The following is an 18,431-nucleotide window of genomic DNA, read 5'->3' on the forward strand; positions in this document are numbered from 1 at the left end:
ATATCATATGGTATTTCTCTTTCTCTTTCTGACTTACTTCGCTTAGTATGATAATCTCTAGGTCCATCCGTGTAGCTGCAAATGTCATGATTTCATTCTTTTTATGACTGAGTATGTCTTCTTTAATTTCTTTCAACAATGTGTTACAGTTTTCATTGTGCTTTTGGATGCTGTTATAAATGGAATTGTTTTAATTTGCTGTTCAGGTTGTTCGTTCCTGTTGGTTTTTGTGTGTTGATCTTGTATCCTGAGACTTTGCTTACTTTGTTTGTTAGCACTAATAGTTTCATTGTGGCTTCTTTAGGATTTTATCTATAAGATCATGTTGACTGTGAATAGACAGTTCTACTTCTTCCTTTCCGATTTGAATGTCTTTTATTTCTTTTTCTTGCCCAGTTGCTCTGGTTAGAACTTCTAGTAATCTTGGATAGCAATGGCGAAAACGGGCATTCTGTTTTGTTCCTGATTTTAGCGGAAAAGCTTTCAGTCTTTCAGCATTGAGTGTGATGTTAGCTGTGGGTTTTTTGTAAATGCCACACTTCACTTTATGGTGAAGGCTGTTGAATTTTTATCAAATGCTTTTTCTGCATCAGTTGAGATGAGCAGTGTAGGTTTTAAGTGGATCATATTTGTGTTTTATAAAGTCATTGTGGCCACAGAGGACTTGAGGAATGAAAGGCTAGAGTCCGGGAGGCAGCTGTTGGGGTTCTCCATGTGGTGGGTAAGAGGCCTGAACCCTAGGGACCCAGGAGCACTGAGTGGGAGCAGAGGGAACGGAGAGGAAGGGAATGATGAGAGCAGTCAGGGTGTAAAAGGTGAAAGTTCACCATGCTTTTTCACACGTTTTGGTCCTTCTTCCTGAAATGACATTGTCCCTCTTTTCTCCTGACGAACTCTTCACCTTTTAAAAGAAAAAATAAAGGACAACTTAAATGAACCTGTTTCGTGAACTCTTTCCTCAGCGTCCTCTCCATCCATTTCCTTCTCTGTTTCCGGATGCGTTCTCATCACTCTTGGTGCTGGCCGTCATCACGGGTCGATTCTCTAGCTGCTCATCCCTCTCTCGCATGGTGTGTCGCTCCCTAAGACAGTGACGGGTCTGTTCATTTATTTATCCCTCACACAGGGCTTGCCTCGAATGAAGCAATCCCTGCCTTTAAGGGACTTAAGTTCTGTGGAGGAGCTAAGACATCCACACGCAGAGCTCAGAATCAGGTGATAGTCGTTGCAGCTTTTGTAATAGCAAAGAATGGAAGTAACACGGACTAGTCATGGCAGGGGATAGCGAAGTAAATTGTACTTTCTTATGATAGATAGTTAGACACCTGTTATGGAAAAGACTTTCAAACATATATATAAATATGTACACATTTGAGAGAAATTCACGAAAATATTGACACAGATAGAATGTGTCTCTTTTTTCTCTAAGAGTAGTGCTTAAACGCCAGTAACTACTTCAGATAGTTGAGAGAATACAAATGTGTATCAAGTAAACCAGCCCCACTGTCCACAGTGACCGCTGTTAGTAACTTATAGATCTTTGAGGGCTTTATATTCAGGAGGAGAAATCTTAAAAAAGAATCCAGTAGATTCAGTGGCAGCAATGTGATCAGTCCCTACAGAGCACTTAGAGAAGATGGGACTGCTCTGGGGTTGGGGGACTTTGGTTTTTTGTTTTCTTTAGTTTTAATGGCGTGGATGGCACTGCAAAGAGATCACAGAAGCCACATTCTTGGTCTGTCTACTAGGTTTTCTCCTTTCACTGGGCTCCAAAACTCTGCTGCAGTTTGGGAGCAACCCATTCCCCTGAGCACCTCACCCAAGCGGTGGGATCATACGTAATTGAGTACTGTCCTCAGCTGGGAACTGCGGGGAGGCGAGTTTGAAATGCCAGGAAAACCACTCAACTTCCTCAGGACCATCCCCTGGTGGAGGAGGCTGCCGGGGAGAGCCCTGGCCCCGGGTCGCACACGTGCCGTTAGACAGGCCCTCCACTGGGAGAGGGTTAGAACAGTGGTTTCCAGACCGTTCCCGGGAGATCCAGGAGACCACGGACGTGCACCTCGGGAGCCACCTGGGGCCGGACTCGGGATAGGCTGTTAGCAGAGCTCAGCCTTGTTGCAGCCAGAGTGCTTGGACCTTGTTACATATCAGGGTCCACGTAAGAGCTTGTCTGGGAAGCTTCAGTGCTTTCTTAAAAAGAGGTAGAAACCCCAGTGATGCAACGATTTCTCTTCTCTGGTACTAAAAGGGCTTAACTAGCAACTGGAGTTTGTAGAGGGGAGTTTCCTTTCTTGGCAACACTAGACGAGTGAGCTCTTAAGATAAATTCCGTCCTTAAATTTGCCATTGTGCCTCGAAAAGAGCCTCATTCAATGTTCGACCCAGAGAAATTGTGTGAGGGTGTTCTCGACACGATCCTTCTTGGCGCTTGGAGGTTGCCCCAGTCCCGCTTGGCCTGTGTCTTGTCTTCTGTGCAGCGTTGGCGTGAAACTCGCGTGCATAGCCACTTTTAACACCTTTGTAGAAGGTGGGATCTTCTCTGAGCGGGTTTCGTTCACACATAAGTGCAGCTGAGGAGGTGCTTTGTAGGCTGGTTTCCAGGCCTGACTGGGGCTCACAGCGTTACTGGATTTCAGAGCCAGAGGGACCTTACAGGTAACTTTACTCAGAATAAATTGAGGTTCAGAAAGGTGAATACTTAACTGTGGTCACCAGTTTATTGGCACAGTTGTATGGCCAGGAAGTAGAGAGGTGTGTGTGGAGAACGGACAAAACCGTCAAGAGATGCGTGTCCTAATTCTTTCTCTGGAGTAATTGTCATGTGATCTTGGACAAGTCCATTCTCAGCTCTAGAAAGATGTTACGTGGTGTTACATGTAACAATTTTTATGCTCAGGTCACCTTGCAGCATAAAAGCTCTGTGGACTTGAGCAAGTACGTGCTTGTTACTGAGTTCAGAGGGGCCACTTCACAAATGGTCTTAGTGATTTCGCCTTGTTTTAATCTATAGGAGGTACTGTTGCATTTTTAATATTCCCACTTATCAGGGATTTGCTTGATCTTTATGTGAGGAATCATTTGTCTTTTATGTAATTTATAGATTTTCTTTTTGTTTTGTTTTGTAGAGAGAAGGACTTTCCAGATTCAACAAGATCTATGAGTTTGATTATCGTCTGCGTGGCCAGGTAGGTGCTGTAGTACTTCTATCCTGTGGCTGAAGGATGCTTTCAGATCCATGCGCCATTCTGCTGTACATTCCTTGGGTTTTTAGTTATGGCTAAAAAGAGCAGCTGTTTACGACAAGCCCTCCCTAAATTGCTTGTATTTTAGAATTATTTAATCAAGGAGAATTAGCCTGGCCATTGTAGAATATGTCTTTGTAGAATATGTCATTGTAGAATATGTCACTGTCTTTTAAGAAAAACTATTGTTATGACCTAAAGATCACTGGTGACAGGTGATCGTTTTATAATTCATAAGGAAGCCTCTTTTTTATAAAACATGGTCCCAATCTTAACTCTTTATAACAAGAAAGAAGCTAATATACAATAGTTTAAATTTAAAAGGCATAATGGTGCCAGAATTAGAATGGTGATTGTATCACTATGGTTTTGGCTTTGAAGAGGTATATTTGTTTGTTTCTTCCCAGTCACCTGGTTTTGGGGTGGGTGTGTGTGTGTGTGTGTGTGTGTGTGTGTGTGTGTGTGTGTGTGTGTTTTAATAGGCTTCTTTTTAGAGCAGTTGTAGCTTCACAGCAGAATTGAGAGGAAGGTACAGAGATTTCCCACATACCCCCCGCCCCGACACATGCACAGCTACACATCCTCATCAGCCCCCACCACATGGTACCTTCATTACAACTGGTGAACCTGCACGACATCCTTGTCACCCAAAGTCCACAGTTGACATTGGGGTTCACTCCGATCGTGTGCATTCTGTGGGTTTGGATGACGTGTACCCATTATTATAATATCATACAGAGTATTTTCACTGCCCTAAAAGTCCTCTGTGCTCTGCCTATTCATCCTCCCTTCCCCACACCCCCTGACGACCATTTTTTTTTCCCTTTGATAGAAGGTCCCCTCTTTTATTTGAATGATTTGGCAAAATCTAATTGCTAAAAGACTAACTTGAATTTTGTTATCATTCAGAATGTCACCATGATAATGACCTCAGTCTCAGGACACTTGCTGGCTCATGATTTCCAGATGCAATTTCGCAAATGGTCAGTACGATTCGTGGGGTGGGGAGCTTTCTGATTATGACAGTGAGTTGTAAAATATCACAGGAAGTGTGAGGCATGTCGGTGTTACTTTGTTACTTACAGCAGTAAGATGACTGACTCCATTGGGCTACTGTGACAAAATACACACACTGGGTGGCTTATGAAGGACAGAAATGTGTTTCTTCCAGTTACGGAGGTGGGAGGTCGGAGTGCCTGCATGGTCCCTCGAGGGCCTTTTCCAGGCTGTGGCCTGCTGACCTCTCACTGTGTCCTCACACAGTGGAGGGTCTACGGAGCCTGCCGGGGTCTCTTATAAGACCGCGAGTCCCCTTCATGAAGGCCTACACTCACGACCTAATCACCGGCCAAAGGCCCCACCTTCTGACACCGTCACATTGGTGTCGGGATTCCAGCATGTGAATTTGCGGGGAACACAAACCATAGATACCATAGCAGTGACCTAGGATTAACTGGTTCGCTGTGAATTTTTACCATATGCTTAGAATAAACAGCCACTTTCAGGTGCGTTCCCCCAAAATACCCAGACCTTTTTTTTTTTTTTTTGACCATGCTGCATGGCTTGGGGGATCTTAGTTCCCCGACCAGCCAAGGATTGAATCCAGGCCCCGCTGTGAAAGCACCGAGTCCTAACCACTGGACCGCCAGGGAACTCCCTACCCAAACCCTTGTCATGCAGTCACTGGATTGCAGTTACCCTATTGCAGATACATACGAAAGAGTTCCAGAATTTCTTCTTAGAAATCGTCATGGGGAGTGCATTGCACAGAGGGTAACAGCCTTGCTTGTAATCCTCTGGCGTTTCACAGGGCACTCTGTCTGGTGGGGATGCACCCATGAGTGCACTGGGGCAATCTTCTCCCATCGTGTGCTGTGCTAGGATTTTGTGTGTTTTCATTTCTTTTCCAGGCAGAGCTGCAATCCTCTTGTCCTCTTTGAAGCAGAAATTGAAAAGTACTGCCCAGAGAATTTTTTAGACATCAAGGTAGGATCTTTTGGAAGACATATTGTACAACCACCACCTAATGAAACCGAGTGGTTTCTGTATTTTGACTGCACTAGAATTGAAGGATAGGTTTTCCACTAAACTAAGTACCATGATTTAAAAAAATTATTGCCACCTGTTATATAAATGAAGCCATTTCAGCTAACTGGCTGAGGGACTGAGCGAGCCTCTTTATGAAGAGCGGCTGCTTGACTAAACCCTGGGAGTAGGTGTGGTTACGTCATCAGGGTCCGCTCCCCTCCCGCCCCGCTGTTGGAGGGAAGAGACTACGATCTGCAAGTGGCCATCTGACGCTGAGCTGTGGTTTCTCAGGCAGTCAGGGCACCTGTCCTTGGTTCACTGCTGACGAGGAGCGCTTGTGGGGATGAAGCTCAATTAGGGGTTGATTTTTTTTTTTTTTTTTAATTGAGGACATGATCAGAACCCCTAGAGCTGTAGGTGTGTTAGAGCCGAGTTTCAGGGCTCATCAAGATGATGTCGTCGTAATAAACCCCTGTCTTCTAGAAGCTCATGGGTGTGCGGGTGGGTCTAAGATGGGGGGCGGTACTAGTGACCTTGCCCTCCTTACCACGCACGGCGGGGACAGTTTTCTCCGTGTCTCCTCACCATGCTGGCGTTCTCCAAGAACGTAATTAATGCTGGGGCAGATGCAGTGCAGAGCTGTTGTGCGATGCTCTGCAGACCATGCTCTCACCACTCTTTCCCCCACCGGGCACTTCAGAAAACTCTGGAGCGAGAGGCTCGGCAGTGCCAGGTCCTGGTGATCTGGACCGACTGCGACAGAGAAGGTGAAAACATCGGGTTTGAGATCATCCACGTGTGCAAGGCTGGTGAGTGTCTGCTCTGGGGCCGCGGCAGGGGTGGCACTCTGTCCTGAGTCCCTCTGCCAGGCTCACCGGCTACAGCCCAGGGCTTGTTGTGTGTTTGGTCCAAGTTGATTGCCAGCTCCTTGAGAGCAGAGACTTGATATTCTGTTTTTAAAAATTAAATATTCTCGGGCTTCCCTGGTGGCACAGTAGTTAAGGATCCGCCTGCCAACGCAGGGGAGATGGGTTCGAGTCCTGGTCCTGGAAGATCCCACATGCCGCGGAGCAACTAAGCCCGTGCGCCACAACTACTGAGCCTGCGCTCTAGAGCCCACAAGCCACAACTACTGAGCCCGTGTGCCGCAACTACTGAAGCCCACACGCCTAGAGCCCGTGCTCCATAACAAGAGAAGCCACCGTAACGAGAAGCTCTTGCACCACAACGAAGAGTAGCCCCCGCTCACCGGAACTAGAGAAAGCCCGCGTGCAGCAATGAGGACCCAACACAGCCATAATTAATTAATTAATTTTAAAAAATTAAATATTCATAAAGAATGTATACACCATACGTAAAGTACAAAGAATAGTTCTAGAATGTTCTTTCTGGTTTTGTTTTTTAACTGTCTATATTCGTTGTACGATGCCTGAACATTAATAACTGTTGAAGTGAGCTTAATGATTTCAGGTAACTTAGAGGAAGTAACATGCAGGCCATTCTCAGGCTTCAGAGAGTGGGGGGCTGCTCTTCTCCCTAAATGCTCTTGTGTTTCAAACTATACCGACTCCTAGGATTAAACATATTCAGTATTCACTCGCAGGGACAGTGTGCATGTCCTGTGTTATATCCATAACAGGACATGAACTTCCCCCACGACCTTTTATTGAACATCTCCCTTTTCCCTGAAGGCCCAGGAGAGCACGAGATGGACGCCTCGAGAGGCTCACGGAGAGGGTTTAGCTAATGGCTGAGACGCACTCGCTCCTGTTTCTGACCCCTCTCAGCCCGGCTACAGTGAGCCTTCCCTCTTAGACAGCGTGTCGCTGACTTCACTGAACCCGTCAAACTGGCTGCCTCGCAGCTGCTTGCCCTGGTTCACCCTCCGTTCACGGGGGACCTGCCCCGGCGCCCTTGTCTGTTCCGCAGTGAAGCCCAGCCTGCAGGTGCTGCGAGCCCGTTTCTCCGAGATCACCGCCCGCGCTGTCCAGGCGGCCTGTGAAAACCTGATGGAGCCCGACCGCAGAGTGAGCGACGCCGTGGACGTGAGGCAGGAGCTGGACCTGCGGATCGGTGAGGGGCGGGGTGGTGGGCGGGGCCGCGGCGAGGGGGGCGGGGTGGTGGGCGGGGCCGCGGCGAGGGGGGCGGGGTGGTGGGCGGGGCCGCGGCGAGGGGGCGGGGCTCGGGCTCAGACGGCGCAGCCGGCTGTGACCTTGCAGAGCGCGGCCTCTCCTTCCTTCCCTCTGTCCTCTCTCCTCAGGGGCTGCCTTCACCAGGTTCCAGACCCTGCGGCTGCAGAAGATCTTTCCCGAGGTGTTGGCGGAGCAGCTGATCAGTTATGGCAGCTGCCAGTTCCCCACCCTGGGGTTCGTGGTGGAGAGGTTCAAAGCCATTCAGGCGTTCGTGCCAGAAACCTTCCACAAAATCAGAGGTGAGGCCGCTCGGGGTGCAGAAGCTGAGGGCACGTGGGGCGTCCTGGGTGCTAATTCAGGGTGTGGTTTGCGTCTCGCTGCCCTTGACCCCCTCGTCACTGTGTTCAGGACCCACCTCAAGTGTCCGAGGTGGTCTCCTCTGTCTCATGGCTCTTGGCTTTCACCGTGATGGACCTTTTCCTCTCCGGGTCACGGCCTTCCTGTGTGCCCCCCACAGTGACTCATGACCACAGGGATGGCGCAGTGGAGTTCAGCTGGAAAAGGCATCGGCTCTTCAACCACACGGCTTGTCTTGTCCTCTATCAGCTGTGCATGGAGGTAAGAAGGGCTCTGAAGGTGATGATCTAGGAAAACCATCCTGTGATTTCCCAAGCCGCTCCCTCTCTTCCCCATTTCCCACCGGACTGTAGCTTTCAGTTTGCATCCAGGACATCACTTTCTGGGTGCCAGTGAGACTAGAACCCCATGAAAACAGCACGAGAAACGTGGAAGGAAAGACCTGTAGAACTTTTAGGTGAAACCAGAAATGCTAAGAAACACATAGTTAAAATCCCTCTTGAAGCAGTACACTGTCACCAGAGATTGATAAGGGCCAGCTGGACCAGTCCAAACCCGAGAATCCTAGAGCTGGATGGAGCTTAGATGGCGTCTGGCCCAGCTCCTTCCACTGGTCAGATGATGAAATCCAGAGACGTAAAAGGCACAGATGAGTGAACTGGTGAACGTCATACAGTGATAATGACAGGGCAGGAAAGTAGGGCAAAGGAACGGAGAAGGGCCGGGGGCAGGGAGGGACTGCTCTAGGGCCGGGGCTCGAGAAGGGCGTCCCAGGGCGACTGCAGAGTGGAGGTGGGAGCGCTCAGCAGGAGGTGGCCACGGGAGGCTCGAGAGCTGCTCAGGCCGCAGGCCAGTCAGCGTCCGGTTCGCCCTCAGGCTGTCCGCTCCGTGGTGCTGCTTCCCATCGCTCAGCACGTGATGGCCTGTGTAACCCAGGGGCTGCACACGGTGGTACCTGGATAAAACTCAGAGACCTCTAGGTTCAGTGAGTCAGGGATGCCTCTTGGCTCTGGCCCCCGGCAGGTTTATTACTGACTTGGTATCGGGGAGTAATAACTTGCGCACCTGCTAACAGGCCAGACGCGCTCTATGTTGTGTGTTATCTGTTCGGTCCTGGTGGTGCTTCTGGGGGTGGTAATGCCAACCCATGTGACAGGCGGGGAAGCTGGAGAAAGTTGAGTAACTGTGCAGACACACTCGAGCTAGTGGGGCCCGAGCTCGGACAGCCTCCCAGCGTGTCTGACTCTCCAGCTCCTGCAGACCACGCTGCCTCTCAGGGGTCGCCCCAACTGTCCACTGCTCTCCCCTTTGGCCCTCAGGGTTACACAATCTGCACATTTATCTGTTGAATAAAAAGACTTGCCCGTTTTCTGCTTTACCAGGATGTGGTGCAGGGAAACATGGCAGGTGGGATGCTTGGAGCTCCTGGTCCAAGAGCACCTGGTCCCCAGTCTATTTGCAGAGAGAAATTTGGATTTTGATTTGTAAACATCCTCATGAACAAATCACTTAAGCTGAGTTCTTTATCCATTTGCATTCCCTTAAAAACGTGAGGTTGGTCTTAAGATTAGAGTTCTCCAGTTTGTATTATGTAACTTCTCCTATTTCCAGCTCTGTATTGTCGTGAATTTAAAAAAACAAAACAAAACAGTAACACTGTGCATGCGTAGACAGGAAACTAAGGAGATGCCGAGGCTCTGGAGGGGGCACCTTGGGGCTTGTGAACTTGCCCCTCAGAGTCTTACTTTGAGTGAGAAGCAGGCGCTGGCGTCCAGCACACTGTGGGCTGCAAGCTGACGTCTTGAGGGAGGGAACAGGGCCTCTGCGGGCAGTGCCAGGGGCGGTCGAGGAAAGCTGGGGAGGGTGCTCCAGCAGGTTAAAGCGGCCTCTGCTTTTCCTGGCTTTCTAGGATCCCAGGGCAACCGTGGTGGAGGTCAGGTCCAAGGCAAAAAGCAAGTGGAGGCCTCAAGCTTTGGACACTGTGGTATGTTCTGGGGGGGGCTGTGCCAGCCCTGAGGAGCTCTGACTTCTGTGGTTGGGACGAGGCTTCTGCTGCGGAAGGTGGCCCAGTGACAGGAAGCACCTCTTCCCAGTGCCGCACGGGAATGCTCTTAGGAGAAACAGAAACCCCAGAGCACAGGCCTGCCTGACCTCTTAAATCAGTTAATAAATGCAATATAACTGCTCTATGTGGGGTTTTGGAAACAAAAGAAGGAAGAGAAATCACCCATCACCTCTCCATCTTTAGGTAATTGCTGATGTAATTTTGGTGTCTTCCTCTTTTTTCGGTGTCCTTATTTTTCACAGCATTACTGGAATAGCTAGTGTTTTCCACCCAAGCATTTTCTTTAATGTTTTTGCATAATGTATGTAAACATCATTTTAAATACCTACTTTATTAGCCTACCCTAGAACAGGGCTTCTGAGATTTTTTTGATCCCAAGAAGAACCACCCAACGGGACACAAGTCTGCATAAACCACATTAGGGTGTCCCTTCCCAGTCACCACTCTGTAGGAAAATTCAGGGTGTAATTACTGTCCGGGTTGCCTCTGAAGGTTGAACATGCAGAACGTGCAGGGACTGGTGGGCAGTGCGTCCGTTGTCTCGGGAGGGGGGTGTGCGTGTCTGCCTGTGTGTGCGTGTGCACACGCGTGGTGAGGGACGATGGGAGGGGTTACGGATTGACTGTGTACAGGAGGCGTAAGTGTTTCATCCCTCACTGGTTAATATGCTTTGACTTGTAGCCAGCAGCATTGTCGGAGGATCACCAAGGGGAAGGGACAGCTGGTGATCCCCCGTGAGGCCTGGAAGAATGGCGTTCATCAGCCAGGGGATGTCCCCGGGGTTCAGATGGTGTCCCCAAAGTGCGGGTCTCAGACTGCTGGCATTAGAAGCAATACTTCAGACGCTTGTTAAAAGCGCAGATTTCCAGCCTCTGTGCTGGCCCTCCTCTCTCAGAATCCCTAGTGCCCGGGCCCAGCAGTCTGCTTGCATTCCAGGTGCTTCTGGCTTCTGCGCATTGGAGTCTGGGAACCCCTGGGCTGGGGCCTGGCTCTGCCCAGCAGGTCCAGAAGCCTTTCCGCAGCACAGCCTTTCACACAGCCGTGTGCGAGCAGCTGGGGGGACGCCGGGAGGCTCTGAAGAGGAGGTGTGTGGCGCGTTGGGGCCTGTGACTCATGCACCGTGCCTGTCCACACATCCTACAGGAACTTGAGAAGCTGGCTTCTCGGAAGTTGAGGATAAATGCTAAAGAAACCATGCGGATTGCTGAAAAGCTCTACACTCAAGGGTAAATATTAGTCCACATTTGGGAAGAGAATTTGGTGCATCTTTATCAGGGTGAAATATTTTAGAAATAGAGCTTATGAGGAAACCAGACTGTCTAGATATCACCCGGCTCTCAAGTAGAGGAATTTTGACATTGACTTCTCTTTTCTGATGGAAAAGGCATTTCAAAGTCACTTAAATCCTAAAATAACACTCCGCAGAGTAAACTCAAATCCCACTCTCGGCCTCTCAGCAGGCGGGGCGCTGGGGCCCTGGCAGGGGCGGGTGGCACCTTTAGGACTTGTGTGCCTGCTGTAAACCATCCTGCCTCGGGGGTCGTGAGCACCCAGCGCCGTCCAGGGACACCGTGGTCCACACTGACCCGTGTGGCAGCCACTCGCCGTAAGTGGCTGTCGAGCACGTGAAATTTGGGTTGTCCAAACTGGGACGTGCTGAGAGTGTAAACATAACGCGTTTGGAAGGCTTGTGTGAGAAAAGGCTGTAAATTGTCCCAGTAATGCTCAAGTGGCTAATGGAATGTTTAAAATGACACACAGGGTCCACCTTGTAGTTCAGGGGCAGCATCGTTCTTTCTCTTCTTCAAGACAAGCCGCGGAGCGTGGGCCGCTCGGCTCAGGACCGCAGGGCTTGTCCTGGGGCCGTTCTGTCCACGCATGCTGGGGAGGTGGGGAAGTGCCCCAAGCCTCCGGGGGCAGCAGGGCTGGGCTGGAGCAAGTGTGCCCTTGCATCTGTCCCCGCCTCCCGGGAGTGACCCAGCAGGGGCGCCGGTTGCTCCCCACCCACGGGGGGGGGGGGGTCACATCTCAGGGCTTTCCCCAGCATGGGTAACGCAGTTGCCTGGATCAGACAGGCTGTTGCAGGTGTCACCAGTGTTCTCAAGCTAATTTAGTCGTTTATAGACCAATTTAGCAATTTCTTGTTGTGTTTGTTTGGCTTTGTTTAGGTACATCAGCTATCCCCGAACTGAAACAAACATTTTCCCCAAAGACTTAGACCTGACAGCGCTGGTGGAGGAGCAGACCTCGGACCCACGCTGGGGGCCCTTCGCCCAGAGCATTCTAGAGCGGGGCGGCCCCACTCCACGCAACGGGAACAAGTCTGACCAAGCTCACCCCCCCATCCACCCCACCAAGTACACTGACAGCCTGCAGGTTGGTTTCCCTGGCTGTGCTGCCGCCAGAACCCGCAGGGAGGTCGGGGTCAGGGCTGGGGTTTGAATCTCCTCTGCGGGCTCTGACTTTAGGAACTAAGTGGTCTTGAAATTTCCATCTCAGAAAAGAGGTCGTGTCACCATCCTCCTCCCACAGCCTGTGCCTGGCTTCCCGAGAGACCCCCACGGGGGCTCTGCTCCATCCAGCCCCTCCCCGCCCTCTGTCCCCTCCCTCTGCTGCCGCCCTGACCCTCGCCACAAACCAGGTGGCCCCTTCCCTGAGCCCCTGCTCGGCCCCCACCCTTCTCCTTCCAAGACTGGGCCGGTTTCCGTCACCTTCCCAAAACTTCACCGCCACCCTCCGGCCGCACTCCGGGCTGGGGGCTTTCTCACCCAGCGCCTAGAGCCTGTAACACGGGCCAGCCGTGCTCTCAGCCAGGCACACGCTCCCGGGGCCACGGCTGCTTAGGCCTGTTTGGTGGCTGCAGGCTTATTGTTTTGTTCTTCCTTTAATAGCACACGTTCTTTCTGATTCTGAAAGCCATACATGTTTATTTTAGACAATTCACAAAATACAAAAGACTATAAGGAAGTAAAAAATTGCCTGTAATCTCACCACTTCCTGAAAACCACGTTTTTTTCCTCTGTGTGTATATAATTCTTACAATGAAATTATAACCTTAAATAGCTTTGTAAACTAATGCTTTCCATTTTATATCGTGAGCATTTCCCCATAGGCTAAAATATTTTAACGTATGATATATAATGATTGCATAGAGGTACTATATTTTGCTAGATCTGTTTTTAAAGGATGATCTACTGCAGTTAACATTTGCATAATAGATATTTGCGTGGATGTCACATTTCCTTTGAAGACATTCTTAGAAGGAAGATTTTGGATATGAGTGTGGATGTCTTACAGGCTTCTGATAGAGGGGGCTTCACCGTGTGCTCGGTTACCGAAAGGGTGGAGGGTCACCACGGGCCCTGTGCTCATAGGTCTGAGGCTGCCGGCGCACCTGTAGTCTGTGTGTCCTGCATACACTGGGCCTCTTAGAAACTGGATGCTGTCGCCTTGGTTTCTGCTCGGACTGGGTTTACATCAGAGGAGTCGCTTTCCAGTCTTGAGGGCAAGGGGACTCCACTTGTGAAGTCTATCGGCCTAAACCCACAGCAGCGAGGGATTTGCCTGCACTGCGCGTGGGCACGGGGCTGCAGGAGCTGCGCTCTGTTGTGTGTGGCGCTTTGGGCTGGAGGGTAGCACCAGCCAGACTGAGCTGCCGGCAGCGTCTCGAGGGACTAGGGCGCCTCTTCTCCCCACAGGGGGACGAGCAGCGACTGTACGAGCTCATCGTCCGCCACTTCCTGGCCTGCTGCTCCCAGGACGCCCAGGGCCAGGAGACCACCGTGGAGATTGACATCGCACAGGAGCGCTTCGTGGCCCACGGCCTCATGATCCTGGCCCGAAACTATCTGGACGTGTACCCCTACGATCGCTGGAGCGACAAGGTGACACAGCGGGGAGGGGGGACCGTCGTGCTCCCGGCCCCTGCACCATGCGACAGAACAGAGCGCGGTCTGTGCCTGGGCTCCGGGCGGGGGTCTGACCACTGCGTCTGCTGCCCTCTGTAGACCCTCCCTGTCTACAGTCGAGGCTCCTGCTTTCAGCCCAGCACCGTGGAGATGGTGGACGGGGAGACCAGTCCGCCCCAGCTGCTCACTGAGGCCGACCTTATTGCCCTCATGGAGAAGCACGGCATTGGTAAGTAGCTTGTCGTCATGGTAACTGGCGGCTCTTGCCCTCTCACGGGTGCGGGGCCCAATTCTCTGATCTTCACGACAGCTCTATCGAGGGGGCTGTGTTCTCCTCCCCACTTTGCAGCTAAAGGGAAGCTTAAGAGCAGTTAAGAACTTGCCTCAGGTCACAAAGTGTGTGAGCTGCGAACACCTGGGTCCAGATAACTCTGCAGTCGGTGCCCTTGACCGCTGCCCTGCACCATCTGCATAGGGACAGGGGTGTTGCCCGTCGCGCGGGAGTCTCACCTGGGACACACTGACTGCTATTTTGGGCCCGCACAGGAATCTGTTGTTTTTGTTGTATTCTTAACAAGGTACGAACATTGAAAACTGCCAGGATTCATGTAAACACTCTTTTGAAGCATCGGGAGGTCTGGCAGCCTTGAGTGGTGGCTGTTTTCTGTCGCTCACGCTTGGCTTCGCTCACCTGCTTGGCACATGCTGGGCCCTTCAGAGTCTGAGTCTGCCACCCGCCCTTTGCCATGGGTGGCCGTTTGCTTAGCTTTTGTTAAAGCATTTCCCATAATTGTTTAAGAATCAGAAGTTGGATTAAAAAAAAAAAATCTGGGCCAGAATTGTTTTTCCCAATAAGTCCCGTGGCCCAAGGTTTGCAGGTGGGTCCCTTGTGACTGATCTGCTTCCCCCCTCAGTTTTCACCACTGCTCTGCAATCTCAAGGATTACCTCTGGCAGCAGAGTCCAGAAGGGCCAGCACCACAGGGCGGGGGGGGCGTAGGTGGAGGGGGTGGCCCCCAGGCACAGCCGCCTCACTGCAGAGTGAGTTTCGTGCCCCTGCCTGGAGCCCGCTGGCCACCACTGTGCTACCCAGAAAGCCTGTGGGTTTAGGTACAAGTAGAGGTAGTTCACCCACCATAATTTGTTTATAAAAACTTTGGCCCACAAGAGCTGACCGTGGTCTAGACCCCAGGGACACAGTAATGAGGCCTGGTCCTTCCCTTCAAGGACTCATCCAGCAGGAGAAACAAACCCAACCAAAACACTAGATGCATTGGGAGGGGTTCTGCAGGGACCTCAGAACCTCATGGTGAGAACTCGCTCTGCATGAAGGCAGGGTCTGAGGAAGGACGCGGGGACCAGCAGGCACATGCTGCAGGGGGAGGTTCTGGAAGGCAAGGCCGGAAAGATGATTTGAGCCCGACTCTGCGGGGCCTGGACACCGGGCTCAGGGGCTCGGATGTGCCCAAGGTCAGCAGAGAGCCACCTGAGATTTCTAAGAAAGGAGCTCACAGACCTACATTGAAACAATGGTAACAGCTTTGTTGAGACATAATTCACACACCGTCCGCTCCACTGAGCTCAGAGGTACAGTCCGGTGTTCAGCAGATTCATGGAATTGTGCAGCCGTGGCCACGGTCCATTTCAGAGCATTTTCATCACCTCAGAAGCCCCATGCCCGTTAGCTGTCCCCCTCCCCTGCAGCCCCCCAGCCCTCGTCTTTCTGCCTCAGTGGATGCGCCTCTCCTAGACATTTCTTATCAATGAACGACATAGCGTGTGGCCTTCTGCACCTGGCGTCCCACGTTGCCTGCTCTGCGGGCTCGTCCAGGTAGCGTGTCTCGGTGCTTTATTCCTTTTCACCACCAGACCTCTTCCGTCGTGTGGATGGACCACATTTTGTTTATCCATTCATCAACTTATGGACATTTGGGTTGTTTCTAGTTTTTGGTTACTGTGAATAGTGCTGCTGTGAATATTTGTGTACAGGTTTTTGTGTGGACATGATTTCAGTTCTCTTGGGTACATCCCTGTTGTAGAATTGCTGGGTCATATGGTGACTCTGTGTTTAACACCTTGAGGATCCTCCAGACTGTTTTCCACGGCGGCTGCACCATCTTACAATCCATGCAAGGGTCAGGGGTTTCACCAACATTTGCCACTATCTGTCTTTCGGGTTGTACCTGTCCCAGTGAGAGTGAAGTGGTATTTCTTTGTGGTTTTGATTTGCATTTCCTTGATGGCAGAGCTACATTTCAGAAGATCCCCTTGGTTGTGGCATAAAGAGTGGGTTGGGTCAAGGAAGAGACCAGCAGCCAGGAGACCGGGGACGTTGTAATGATGTGGACGAGCGAGCGATGTGGGCTCTGACACGTGGCGGGGGCGGGGCTTACAGAAGGGATTTCCCAGCTGGACTGGACAGCTTGCGTGAGTGGGCGTGAGGGCGAGGAAGCGGCTGTGCGGCTTCCGCGTGGCCGGCTCTGGGCGGAGCTGTGTCACCTGGAGTAGGAGGTCCAGGCAGAGGAAGGGAGCTGCACGGGGGCGGGGCGCGGATCAGCCTGAGTGACAAGAGTGGCCTGCAGGTACCGACGCGACGCACGCGGAGCATATCGAGACCATCAAGGCCCGGATGTACGTTGGGCTCACGCCAGACAAGCGCTTTCTTCCCGGGCACCTGGGCATGGGGCTCGTGGAAGGTGAGGAGCCGGGGGCTTGAGGGCGGGGCGGAGGGCGGGGTGTCACTGAAGCCCCGCGGGTGTGTCCGGGCCGCATGATGCTGCCCTCATTCACAGGCTATGACTCCATGGGCTACGAGATGTCCAAGCCTGACCTGCGGGCCGAGCTGGAGGCCGACCTGAAGCTCATCTGCGAGGGGAAGAAGGACAAGCTCGTGGTCCTGCAGCAGCAGGTGCAGAAGTACAAGCAGGTGTTCATCGAAGCCATGGCCAAAGCCCAGAGGTGAGTACGGGCCTGCTCTCCTGTGCGAGCCCGCTCAGCCCCGGTGACGGCGCGCCCCGGATGCCGCTGTTCCCGCCGGGCAGCTCACCCTCGCCGGGGGCCGCGGCCCCTCCGGGCTTTCCTCCCGAGTTTGGCTGGTTTCTGCCACAGAGCCTTGCCAGTCTGGAGACCGTAACCAGAAAGACCTGGTCCAGTTTCTCTGGGCTGTTGGCTTTGGAAACGCCCTCTCCATCCTGTCCTGCGTTAGCAGGCAGCACAGCCTCGGGGGTGGGTTCACCGGCTGCGGGTGTGCACCCCGCTGTTGTCTAGGGCACTGGGAGGCGGCTGGAATAAGTAGCGTGTGTGTGTTCTGTTAGAAGTAACACGTTTCCTAACCCTGTACCAGTGTTGACAAGAAATGCACGCGCTGGTCTAAACTTGACTCCAGACCGACACTCGGGTGTGTGCGCGGCCTGGGTGGTTTTGTTTGCTTGCTGTGGGGCCAGTGGCGAGGCGGAAGCGCCGGCCTGCGGCTGGATCCCTCCCGGGAGCTGCGGGTCGGAGGAGCCGGCCGCTTGGCCAGCACGGCGCCCTGTGCCTGGCGCGCCGCGTCGGGCCTGTGGCTGACTGGCCGGCTCCCAGGGTCGTGCGTGTGGTGAGCACGCAAGAACGCGGTAAATGCTCTGCTGGTTCTTCAGGTTGGACGAGGCCTTGTCCCAATACTTTGGGGCAGGGGCGGAGCTGGCCCAGCAAGAAGCCATCTTCCCAGCTGTGCCGGAGCCCGTCAGGAAGTGCCCGCAGTGCGGCAAGGACATGGTCCTCAAGACCAGGAGGAGCGGCGGGTCAGTGCCCAGCTGTGCCTTCCCCTCCCCGCCCCGGCAGCCCAGCCCTGGACGCTGTGCAGGGCCCATCCTTTTGTTCCCACGTCGCTGTTTAGATGCGGGCCTGCTTCACCAGCCCCTGGGCGGGGCGTCGGGGCTGGAATGGTGGCCCTGGGGGTGTGAGCCCTGTGGGAATGGGCGGGGGGGGCTGGTGAGGGCAGGGCTTGTCCCCTGGGGAGGGATGCCGCTCGCCCTGTGTGTGGACAGCGACGCAGACCCCACTGGTTGCTGAGCCGCTGAGCCCGTTTTCTCCTCACAAAGCTGCGGGGAGGGTACGGATCGGATTCTCTGCAGCACGTGCAGCCTGGGCAGGTGTCCAGGCTGCCGGAGGCCTAGGCGGACTCAGGGAGCACCCAGGGGCCGGCGGGGCCCTGCCGTGGTCTGGGCGCTGGCAGCGGCTTGGTTGTTTTTAAGCAGGAAGAGGCGTCAGCGGTGTGACTGTGGGGATTTCAGGGACTTAAATGCAGGCTGGTTTTCCTGTCCCTCGGTGTCAGCGACCGTGTCCTCCAGAACCATGAGTGTCCCATGTGATCAGCTGGAACCGTCTCCGGCAGCTCTTGCGTGACCCCGGCCCTCACTCCCCAGGTTCTACCTCAGCTGCACAGGGTTCCCGGAATGTCGCTCGGCCGTGTGGTTCCCGGACAGTGTGCTGGAGGCCAGCAGGGACGGGAGCGTGTGTCCGGTGTGTCAGCCACAACCCGTTTACAGGTGAGCCGGGGGCCGAGGCACCTGCAGGATGGGCACAGGGTGGCATCCCTGGGGGCCCTCATTCCTTGGCACCTCCTGGAGGAGCCCGACCTTTCCCCGCCTCTCCCACTGTGGGCTGACGCAGAGGCTGAGGAAGGTGGTCTCCTCCAGAAAGCCCCAGGCCCGCGCCTA

At 52.9% G+C, this 18,431-nt stretch overlaps 1 protein-coding gene across 3 annotated transcripts in view; it reads left to right on the plus strand.

Moving 5' to 3' along the window:
* Nucleotides 1-18,431, plus strand: part of TOP3A (DNA topoisomerase III alpha) — a 37,599-nt gene that overhangs the window by 16,179 nt on the left and 2,989 nt on the right. For 2 of the 3 annotated variants that reach the window (XM_082374071.1, XM_082374069.1), the window contains exons 2-17: nucleotides 3,129-3,188; nucleotides 4,155-4,228; nucleotides 5,156-5,231; nucleotides 5,974-6,082; nucleotides 7,203-7,346; nucleotides 7,534-7,704; nucleotides 7,923-8,023; nucleotides 9,672-9,746; nucleotides 10,971-11,053; nucleotides 11,996-12,203; nucleotides 13,526-13,711; nucleotides 13,835-13,964; nucleotides 16,317-16,430; nucleotides 16,527-16,692; nucleotides 17,370-17,513; nucleotides 18,138-18,260. In XM_082374071.1, the coding sequence (XP_082230197.1) occupies nucleotides 4,164-4,228; nucleotides 5,156-5,231; nucleotides 5,974-6,082; nucleotides 7,203-7,346; nucleotides 7,534-7,704; nucleotides 7,923-8,023; nucleotides 9,672-9,746; nucleotides 10,971-11,053; nucleotides 11,996-12,203; nucleotides 13,526-13,711; nucleotides 13,835-13,964; nucleotides 16,317-16,430; nucleotides 16,527-16,692; nucleotides 17,370-17,513; nucleotides 18,138-18,260 (1,895 nt within the window). In that variant the 5' untranslated portion in view covers nucleotides 3,129-3,188; nucleotides 4,155-4,163. The remainder of the gene's footprint in view (nucleotides 1-3,128; nucleotides 3,189-4,154; nucleotides 4,229-5,155; nucleotides 5,232-5,973; nucleotides 6,083-7,202; nucleotides 7,347-7,533; nucleotides 7,705-7,922; nucleotides 8,024-9,671; nucleotides 9,747-10,970; nucleotides 11,054-11,995; nucleotides 12,204-13,525; nucleotides 13,712-13,834; nucleotides 13,965-16,316; nucleotides 16,431-16,526; nucleotides 16,693-17,369; nucleotides 17,514-18,137; nucleotides 18,261-18,431) is intronic. The other variant, XM_082374070.1, reaches the window with a different exon arrangement.

Source organism: Balaenoptera borealis (assembly GCF_965194805.1).
Source record: "Balaenoptera borealis genome assembly, chromosome: 20".
NCBI lineage: Eukaryota > Metazoa > Chordata > Mammalia > Artiodactyla > Balaenopteridae > Balaenoptera > Balaenoptera borealis.